The sequence below is a fragment of the Pecten maximus genome, unplaced genomic scaffold, assembly GCF_902652985.1.
Source record: "Pecten maximus unplaced genomic scaffold, xPecMax1.1, whole genome shotgun sequence".
NCBI classification, from domain to species: Eukaryota; Metazoa; Mollusca; class Bivalvia; order Pectinida; family Pectinidae; genus Pecten; species Pecten maximus.
In genome coordinates this window covers 1-11,346 of record NW_022983106.1, presented here as the reverse complement: position 1 = coordinate 11,346, position 11,346 = coordinate 1, and the positions used below count along the sequence as shown (strand labels likewise).

General features: G+C 35.9%; 1 protein-coding gene across 1 annotated transcript; it reads right to left on the bottom strand.

The window, feature by feature from the left end:
* Positions 1-791: 791 nt before the first annotated feature.
* LOC117321482 (transmembrane protein 45B-like) lies at positions 792-10,972 on the bottom strand. Its single transcript, XM_033875896.1, has 6 exons — positions 10,844-10,972; positions 7,055-7,166; positions 6,689-6,794; positions 3,495-3,690; positions 2,622-2,857; positions 792-1,640 (listed from the first exon to the last, which is right to left on the bottom strand). The coding sequence occupies exons 2-6, from the start codon at positions 7,145-7,147 to the stop codon at positions 1,381-1,383; spliced, it is 891 nt and encodes a 296-aa protein (XP_033731787.1). The 5' UTR covers positions 7,148-7,166; positions 10,844-10,972; the 3' UTR covers positions 792-1,380.
* Between the last annotated feature and the right edge of the window lie 374 nt (positions 10,973-11,346).

The window sequence follows — 11,346 nt, the reverse complement described above, 5'->3', positions numbered from 1 at the left end:
CAAACAGTGTAAATAACCAATCTTTAACCTTTTCTGATACATTTTAAGCCACTGAGTTTTGTCATTCGATGACGAAAAATAAAGTATGTAATTGTTACAGCAACAATCAAATTGTAACAAAAAACATATACTATAAAAGTGGATATTTTCGCGTGTGGAAATTTTCGCTTAGCCAGCTTCCAAAGTGTTTGCGGTGTGGATATTTTCGCGCCGTCAAGATATTTTTGCGCTAACTTGTATCTTTTATATTTAGTATTTTTATGTGTAAATATATTCGCGTGTGGAAATTTTCGCGGAGATTTACTGATAGCGAAATAAGCGAAATTCTACACCGCGAATATTTCCACTTTTACAGTAATCCGATATAATAACGAAACCGTTATTGGAATTCATTATCGATAAAACGAGGACGAAAACAACTTAGAATAAAGATAAGAAAACGAAATAGGGATTAGTCCTCAAAATCGATAAAAACTTAAAAGCATTACTGATCAAACGAGGTCAAAATATCCGCCAATTACAACGTTAGTTGAACATATGATCTGGTATTGTCTAGAGTATCCTGGTACCAGCATCAATTTCTCCGTCCTAGAGTAGATGTCTTAAACCTTTATTAATGACTAAATACATACGTATTTTTTCTCCAATACAACTACACGTGGTCTGCAATGTTAGATACTATATCAACATCGGAGGACTTCCCTCAAAGTATGAAGGTATCCTGGGTACATTGTATTTTCTATAAATATACCAATGACTGCTTTGAAAAAGAAACGCAAAACAAGTTGTAATGGGTTGAAAAATGTTATTTTTGTAAAATCAATACATGAAAAATATTGCAAGAATTTCATACGGATGTTATATATATCTAATTTGTAAAGTTTCATAAATAAATAAATAAATATATAAATAAATAATTTAATTCATGTTGTAACAAGCATTTCCATTGTCTAAATTGTTTTCATAGGCAGGCCCAAAACGTAAAAAAAAGAACGTCGAAGTTTGTAAGGTCCCTTCTGATTGGCTGATTCACAACCACAGGGAAATAGCTGTGAATCAGGAAAGCCAGAGACATATCACGTTGTCGGATCAGAACATTTTATATTATTATATAAAAGGCAAGTTTTTGACGAATGGGCCACCATATAATAATGGCTTAGTTCGCATTGGCGCGCCCAAGCGAAGAGTAACAGTGCGCATGCATGCAAGGAGCGACCATGCGCAACGTACACAATGAACGATCCAGTGCAAAAAGAAATTGTCATGGTGACGCGACATTTATCCATTATTAATCATATTTCTAAAAAAAGAAATTGAAAAAGGTAACCACGTCAGGACTAACAATCGTCCTATGGAATCTGGTACTACGGAAATACTTGATTATACAAACATGTCCTCTTTGTCATCGTTGCCGAGCAGCAGACATTCATTTTCGTCCTCGTCACTGGTCTTCAGCGGTCTCCATTTCTGCCAGAGACGGAGACATGCAAGTCTCGACTTGGGGATGTATACAAAGTACAATACAACATATAAAATGGCAACAATTATAAAGTCGACCAACAGATGGCATCCGAAGGCGACGGGAATAAAATGGGCGTTACGCTCATCAGCCAGGTCCCATTCCGGATTCTTCTCACCGCCTACAAAATCAATTATCAATGATGTAGAAATTGTGAGATTATGTATACATATACAGATATTGTGTTATTGTTCAATTTAAATATTGCATTCGCTTTATTAAAATTTTGGCTGTCATGATCAAAACCTCCTTTACCAGTCACCGGCTGTAGTTCTTTTTGAATATGTTTGTGATACAAAGGCAATATAGTCCTGTGTATTATAGTAAGTACCCTCGACGATATAGCTTAATCTAGATCACTCTACCTCTGTTTCATCTTTTTACGTTTTCTTTCTGAGAAAGTTTGTAAAATATAAAACGTGCTTGAGAATGGTTTGCGGAGATATTCCTCTACAATAATTTGTAATGTAAATCGTGTCTGCAATGTCTTTAACAGGACATGAGTAAAAACGTTGTCCTTCCTTATCTATGACTATGTTGATTAGAAAACATCATTATATTATATACAATATGTGGTGTCAACCAAAAGTTAGAGACGTGAATTTCCTATCGTAAATGTTTCATGCATGATACATTTTCTTCATATCTCTTCATAATTGTTGTAAATTAACCGTGACACCACTTACTGATTCACTGGGCTTACTGATATCGGTAACACACAATTACTAATTCTTGTTATTGACTTAGATAATGAGATTTCAACGAAGCAGAAGGCGCTTACTCTTTAGGGATGCCTGGTCGTCTTTTCCTGAGTTCTTTTTAAGGGTCTCTGCTGTGGAATTATATATTTTCTTCTACTTTTGCCTCCGTTTGATCAATATGAGTTGAAATGGGTATTATGTCGGCATCTGTTTTGTTTTTGGTTTGTGTGTGTGTGTGTGTGTGTGTGTGTGAGTGTGTGTGTGTGTGTGTGTGTGTGTTTTAGGTTTTTTTTTTTTTTTATTTTCGTTTGGGTGTCTGCGTTTGATTTTTGTTTTTGGTGTTTTTTTTTTTTTTCTTGTTTGTTTCGCGATTATCATTTTAATATGAAAAGTACACTTACCAGGAAATCTATCATGCACAAACAGAACCCAGCCCTCCTGAATAAACCAGGTCCCGAGAAACAGCGAGGAGAACGCTCGAACTGTTGGGGCGAGAATTCCCTTGTAACCATGATAATGTTCGTACAGAAAGCTCGCCAATAACATATAGATTACGTAGTTAGGCATGGTGTGTAGGAGGACGTCCACCTGTTCCCTGTTGCCCACCTTCACATGGTAGTACATCGACAGAGCTGTCCTGTAAATGTCAGGTAAATATGAGGTATTGTAACGATTCAGGATACATGACAGTCATCAACACATATGGACATACCGCATTGTGAAAACATCAGAGTAAAGCTTATATCACAAGGTCAATCTACTGTTTTGACGATCGTGTATACTTTGTCTTTTGGTGTTGACAATGTGATATATTTCGTCGTGTTGGTATATTTCCTTCTTTACTCCAACTCGATTAACGACGATACCCAAAGACAAAATATATCACACCGTAATATCACAGGGACAAACCGAATCACAGCGTTATCACATCAAAAACAAACTACATCACAGCGTAATCTTACAAGGACAACAAATATCACGGCTTAATTTCACAAGGACAAAAACAAAATATATCACAGCGTAATCGTACAATGACAAAATATATCACAGCGTAATCATACAAGGACAAAATATATCACAGCGTAATCACACACAAGATTGATCAAGTCTTGAAAGTAAATCATATAGTGATCAAAATGTCACCGTCAATTACCGTCTTAATCATGGTACATAATGTACATTCATATTACATCAGAAGAAAAAAACCTATTACGGCATTTTACGACATGTGCAATTACTTGAAAAAAATATATAAAAGTGAATATTCTAATCACCATCCAAAGGCGAATGCCCCAGTCAGTGCAGCTGACCCCCGGGGTACAGGGGCGTCGATCCATTCCATCAGGTCAACGAGTGCATGAATGAAAAAGATGCCAAACATCGTGAGATGCTGGAGGTAGATAATGTTTCGGAAGTTCCCGTCTTTGCTGATGAAATGTAGGCCACTCGTGCTGAACTCGAACAGGATAACTGCAAGTAAAACATATCTGTGGTATATTCGTGGTAAAGCTGCCTTGGTGACAATACAGACTCCATAGTACTACAGTTGCTATGGTGACTATTGTTAACGGGACGTTCCGTTAGGACAGATTGTGTTCCAATTTGTGTTAATTTTCCTTGTTGCTATACAGATTTCAACCGGTTGCTATGGGGACTATTTTGCCCGAACCAGGTTTAAGTCATGTGGTGTTACAGGGTGACAGAGGCAGTCATTACGATAGGAACTCTTTTATTCATGATGAAGCGTAGGAAACACAGTACATTACAAGGGATATAACTCTTGCGAATCTAACCGTCCCTTCTAAATTGAGCTGATATATTTTTATGCATTTTTAACATCATATTCTTATATCCTAAAATGTATAAAATAATTGAATGAACCTTAGTATGAAATACAAAATAGTATTGTTGTTATCATTAGCCTTTTTTGTCTTTTTACCTGTCTACACATTCATACGAACTAACACTCATGCATTACAAACAATTTCAAAGATCGAAATTAATTATGCAATTTTGAATCTTTGTCGACCTCTTGAATAAATTCATCAGTTTGTCCAGCTGATATGCTAACGAATCCGTGTATTTTGAACTCCTCCGTTTTCGGTACATCCTTCAACGGTGTATGACTTTACGCGTCCACCACGTCTCTTGTCCAGGATCGTAGTATACTTAGTACACTGAGGTTATTTTTTTCTGTATTCGAGCATCATTCTGTGGATTATTGAAGGAGATTGGATAAGAGGTTTTTTTTAACAAACTTTCAAATGGCCTGTGATACGTTTGTACATTAACCGTCTCTTTTTCCATAAATGTACTGGTGGAAGTTTATTGTTCTCAGCACTATCGCCTGCGCCTCTTTCTCAACCTGGGCGTATTTCCTTTCAGCATAATTTAGAGATCCAATCTAATTAAAATCTAGATGGTCATTCTCACTACGTTACATGAACATCTAACAATATCCCATAAGGGGTCACGTCAGGGTGACCTTTTGGATTAGCCAATCAAATGACTACTTCCAGAATCTTGGAAGTGATTTTTATATGTCCGAATTAGCATGACTAGAGTGCATAGCTTGTTTAATCTGTAAATTTGGTTCAAGTCATTTCGTCCCATAAAGCATTTAGCTATTTACTGTGCCGAAATGGTTTGCTTCAGATGATGCTGTGACGAAATGTTTTGCTTCGATGACACTGACAAAAATGCCAATTCGGCCTAAAAGTGAAATGCACACATCTCAAAGGTCCTCAGAACGTGGCCCTTCTGGGATGTTGTTAGATGTTCATGTAACGTAGTGAGAATGATCATCTAGATTTTAATTAGATTGTTAGAGATCTCGACGAGAATGCATTTGGTTCGTCATTGTACATGAGGTATGGTCCATATCCTGTCGATGACGCACCCAATGACACTGTAACCTCCTCGACCGGTTGTAATATTGGAGTACTGATGTTTGTGAAATCAACTCCTTTAAGCGTTGAAAAGCTTGTTGATATGGCCCTATATAAAGATTATTAAATGATTTCCCGTTTAATATAACATATATTTCACGAGTATGACAGAATATCGATATTTCCACGAGTGCGAAGCACGAATGAAAAATATCGAAATATTCTGTCATACTTGAAAACAATACTAAAAACATCGAAAAATTAATAGTGTCAAAGAGTGATAGATCAGGGATAAATTTCCGAAGGTAAGTCATTGTACCTGGACGTCACTAGGCTCTGGCAATTTTACTTTACCTTTTGTGTTAGCACGTGTGAAAATTTTCCTGACATCATAATCCTAAGAACAAATGTTCATACCTCTCAACCGGTGTACGCGTGTTGTTAGTGTATTTCTGTATATCTTTAAGTCGTTGTATGAGACCCATCTCGACACAGGTTTCCAATCCTTTCACTAGTATGAATAATATTGAATGTTACCATGTGGAACCTCCCTTATTCCATATCTATATGTCTTTCTTGCTAACAGTTTCATTCCTGTGCCAAAATAAACCTCATACTTTGTTTTTGATGCTGTTATGTCCTTTATGTTCAGCTGTTGGGCTACATTCAGATGAATGACATTGTACTTTGCTCCTGTGTCTAGCTTGAATGTTACTCTTTGTTCATTTATCGTTGTTTTCACATGCCACTCTGTATATCTGCTCTTGGACTCAGCTTTATGTACCTTGCCTACAAAACTGTGTGTTATCATATTCATTACTGTCACCTTCAGCACTTCATGTGTTAACTTGTTTTCTACATATTTTCGCGAAATGGTTCATACCATGACAGTCAATACATGACTTGCAATAAGAAGAACAGTTCATAGATGCATGCAAGAGGAACATGTTTTATACTTGACCTTTTTCTTTGTTTATCATTTTCACGTTTCAGATATGAAGACTACGTTTTCTGTTCTTGTATAGATCTCTTATTTCTATTTAGACGTTGGGCGATTGTTTTGTTTGGTGCCATGTACGCGTTTAGACCCTTGGGATTCTCGCAACTCTTTAATTTACATTACGCTAGCCTTCGCGGCTCTGCAGAATTCAACACATTTGTCTATACGTCTATCTTCCTTCCCTCTTTCATACTACATGTGAAACAAGGTAATGTTCGCAAATTGCACAGAAAACCCGAAAGCAAGTAAGTACCTTTGCATCTTCTGCGTCAGACTAAACGGCTGTTTCATATTCATCGTAGACTTGTTTGAACCTCCGCCAGATTTCCGACAAATTTCCTGCAAACTGGAGTTTCTTCTGGCACCATGTGGTGCTACAGGATGACAGAGGCAGTCATTAATACGATAGGAACTCTTTTAATCATGATGAGACGTAAACAACACAGTACAGAACAAGGGACATAACTCTTGCGTACCTTACACTCGGAGTAGTAGTGTTTTACATACAATATAACATGTTTTCGCAACAACCAGGCCCAGGCGAGGAATATCGTCAATGATGTAACAATCTAGAACTCACCTCCGCCTATAAATAGAAGTTTCATGATGATTTCGATAGGAATCCGAGGTTTACACGGCAGTCCATAGCTAATCCTGGATCTGAATATATTCAAATCACATCCACTCTGAAACAGGTACAGTGCAGGATCGTATCATTTCGGAATTGTAAAACCGGTATCAATTTGTTTGCTTTACTAATAATTATGTATGCATATTCATCAGTTGATTTCGTTATGACGTTTTTACCCCATAGAAAGAAAAATCAATCAAGTTAAAGACTGAACATTTCTTTAGTAAGTTATGATATATATTTTGTGTGAGAATTTTTATGGGGGTACATTTTTCAGATTTTATAACGAGTAGTATTGACTCATGTCGAACTTACCATAAAATAATCTCTGAAGATGTTATACAGCCACCAGAGTCCAAGTGCCATGAAGAAGATCCCCATGTCAGCGTGGCCCCAGAACGCCCCCATCCTGACCTAGATTGTAGCGCTGTAATATTAGATAAAGAACAATATACCAATGTCATCGTATCCCTATAAAGAATAGACACAGTAAAATATATCCATGCCAGCGAGCGCCCCCCCCCCCCCCCCCCCCCCAAATAGGCCCCAGATACCCCATGTCAGCCCCCAGAACCGCCCCAGAACACCCCCATCCTGACCTAGAATGTAGCGTGGTAGACGGTAGATAAGTAATTATAAAATATCTCCAAGCCAGCGAGCGCCCCCCCCCCCCCCCCCCCCCCCCCCCCCCCCCCCAATAGGCCCCAGATACCCCTAGGTCATGGTCCTTTATTGTAGGGCTGTGAGATTATACAGTAAAATATCCCCATGTTAGGATGCCCCCAGAACGTCCCCATTCTGACCTAGCTTGAAGCACTGTAAGATCTTATACAATGAAATATCCGCGTGTCAGCCTGCTCATAGAATGCCCCCATCCTGCCCTGTGTTGTAGTGCTGTAATATTAGATACAATGAATTATTATAAAAAGAAATGGTGACAGACATATGTCACGTGATAATACTTCTGTAAGGGTAGATACATTGAAATATACATCCGTAAAATTATGAGAACATATGATAATTACAGACACACGTCGCGTGCTAATGATTATCAATACAAAATCAGGTGTAGTCGTAATATACCTAAGAGAACGTCGAAAAGGTCAATAAAAGAGAGGAGCTAATCTAAGCCTGTTAATATCGCTAATGTCTTTACAGTCCGTCATGCCAAAATAAATTACTACTGCTCTTTGTTATTTTGTATTCAACTGAACATTATGATTTCTATAAACATTTTAATATAGGAAGGAAATTGAACAGAAACCTGACTGTTGATTAGTAGGCCGTGCAACTACACATTAATATTGCATCACACTCCTTAAATTCCTATATTACGCATACAATTACCATTTGTTTATTTGTTTATATTGCCAGTCGACTTAAGTCATGTTTATTTATATCTATTTGAATGATTGGGCAATTAAGAACATACGTCTGTGTTTGAAAGTCTTTTGAAACCAAGCATTTGTAATTGTGATAATTATTTGATTAAGGGGCTATTAAACCACCGAATTTGGGTTTTTGAGATTCCGCTGACATATTTTCAGTTTCCTCTGTTGCCTCCAAGAATCAAATTTTGGCTCTCAACATCACTGATAAGTTCTTAAAGGACACAACCGACGTACGATGTCGCTAACATCACTGAAACGTTCTAAAAGGACACAACAGCTGCATGATGCAGTTAAAATCGACAGCTGGCTCTCAATTTTACTCTCAATGTGAATTTTAAAGATGCTGATATACATTGTATTGTTTTTTTGATATGCAATCAACTGTAAACAAGATCCAATTGGATTACATTACACAGTTTATAGATATTCACATCTTTTATAAAATGGTATTGTGTAGTTAGCGCTGTTTAATTAATTACATATTATACAAAATGATATTGTGTAGTTAGCGCTGTTTAATTCATTACGTGTTATATAAAAATGTTTGGTGTGCTTAGCACTGGCATATTAATTAGATTTTATATGAAATTGTATTGTTTAATTAGTATTCGCTAATCAATTGCATTTTATATGAAATGTTGTTTGTAGTTAGTCGCCGTCTTGTAAAATGAAATATGTTTAATATATGTATATATATCATAACATAATCCTATATGCTGATACATACGGAACAAAATAAATAAAATCGTAACTTATTCACACATATAACTCAGCACTGTCTTATTAATTATATATTATATAAAATGATATTGTGTAGTTAGCGCTGTTTAATTAAATAAAATTGTAACTTATTCACACATATAACTTAACACTGTCTTATTGATTACATATTATATATAATGGTATTGTGTAGTTAGCCCTTTTGAATTAATTACCTATTATATACAATGGTATTGTGTAATTAGCACTGTTTAATTGAGTTACGTTACACACGTAATTACACATAGGATGGCTTATAGTGCTTGGGAAATTTTACCTGTAATGGTGACGATATACAGGTGTATACGCCGCTAAGTCAACATATTATGTGTGTTTCCTCCGGGCTATTTAAAGTGGACATGTACACCACTTTGACTATTAAGGCAGATTTCGGGGTACCTTTACAGAGGCTGGATAAATGTCAATCAGGAATAGATTAGACTGTATCTGGTGTTTTGATTGGCGGTTACATTGTTCGTTAACTAATCCATACACTCCATTTAAACACACCCACATTGTTTACGGTTGCTATGGAGCCCAGCGTCAACAAAGTTCAATAGATGATTTTGAGATCTGTGTGAGGGGAAGGTTTTAAACTTACGGTAAACTGCTAGATATGACATTTTAACACTCCCACAAATTGTTTACATTTTATCATACAAATATTCCGACAAATTATTTACAGTCTTTATGGAGCCCTGTGTCTGAAAAACTCAATAGATGATATTTGTGATCTGTGTGAGGGGGAGGTTTTAGACTTATGGTAAACTATGTTATATAAACAAGCGTTTATAATACAAGGTTATAGAACCAGTATTATAATACTGCCTTGACTACAGTTAATATATGTTACATACCTCACACTATCGTAAAACATTACACATTTTTACGTGTATCATATATTTTCGTATCGGTGTGTATTACATTTTTTCAGGTTCCAGAGAACTTATCAGGGTTTCCGTTTCATATCAGAGTTATGAAAGGAGAACCATGAAGTAAGAAACTGGCGAGCTGTAAAAATTCTTCGTAAAACGAAATAAAATTGGGGGCTAGAAAAAATCCTTCTTATTTCACGATCAGCTATGTTAAATGATATCGTAATCATCCTTCAGATACCCTTTATAAGTTGTAACATAATCTCCATGTGTATGAAGTATGCCATTTCATGGAACTATTCCATCGTCTATATATTTCTTTAAAACACACATAAGCACAATTCATTGATGGGCCGTTAAATATTAACACAGCAATTTACTCTCTGCCGTTTTCCTGATGTTTTATATGTTTGTGGTTAGAAATCAAACGGGAATATTTTTTTCGCGAAAAACGTGATAAAGACCGTAAAACTTTCGGAACAATTTCTGTTTCAATATAAATTTTATTATGTATATTTGCGATTAAAATAAGTTCATGGACATGAAAACGCGAGAATCAAAAAACCTCAAAACAGTATTAAAGGAAGGAACAGTGACGGTCACCTTCGCTAAAAGGAGAAACATTTGAATGTGCTGTATGAATTTAATCAAAATTCTATTACTTATCTTTAGAGAAACAGAAATTGCTTTGAAATTTAATCAATATTCGTTGTAAGTTCGATTTATTTTTTTAATTTATTTCATAATTTCTTTTGTGAAAATTGAATTTCAAAATATTGTAATGAATATTGACATCGTAAATTGAATTAAAATGAAAGTGACAATCTAAATATCCGACATTCTATTAATAAATCATAATTAGACCATAACATATCAATCAACATAATGACAATTATAATATGCACATACACAGATAATTGCGTCATTCAAATAATATCATAATTCTGACTCGAAACGATAAATTGAGTGTTAGATCTATATATACATCCGTACGGATACCTACATAATTACAGAAAACAATGATAAAGAGTAACAAAGACTGATATCATACAATTAGAACTATAAGTGATCAGACTTACCTGTGAGATCGTGTGTTTATCACTAATGACTGGACACCCTGACAGTTTAAGGCTTGTTGAACCAAGTCCGACCTGCAGAGGCACGACTGACAAATATTTATAGTCCACGTTTAAATAGATGTCGCTCTGTATGTGAGGGTGAGATTAACTACTATATCTAGAAGCAATTATCAAATACGATAGTTTCAGTAGTCGAGGCTGTTTTTCACTCTTTCACTATCATCAGTTAAGAATAAGTTGGATGAAAAATTCTATGAATAAGCCTAAACAGTATGCAAATATTATAGAACAGCCTTTTTTGGTTTAGGTATATATTGATAAAGACACGATCGAGGCCTTGATGAAATAGTTTACCCTTGGTTAACAACATCTGGATTAATTTGTACAGGAAGCTCATCCAACAAACTATTGACATAACAAAGGAAAACACTGGGCTCCTCTCTGAGCCTGCTTTTTAAAATTCTATATCAGGCTCACATTATACCAGGCCCATCTCCTCACAT

What these genes read in the sequence shown, in the direction of transcription:
- LOC117321482 (XM_033875896.1), bottom strand. Translation starts at nt 7,147, where the DNA reads ATGGGGGCGTTCTGGGGCCACGCTGACATGGGGATCTTCTTCATGGCA. An exon ending in TCTTCAGAGATTATTTTATG is followed by an intron (nt 6,795 to 7,054) that starts GTAAGTTCGACA and finishes TACCTGTTTCAG; the next exon opens with AGTGGATGTGATTTGAATAT. An exon ending in ACTTCTATTTATAGGCGGAG is followed by an intron (nt 3,691 to 6,688) that starts GTGAGTTCTAGA and finishes TTTTACTTGCAG; the next exon opens with TTATCCTGTTCGAGTTCAGC.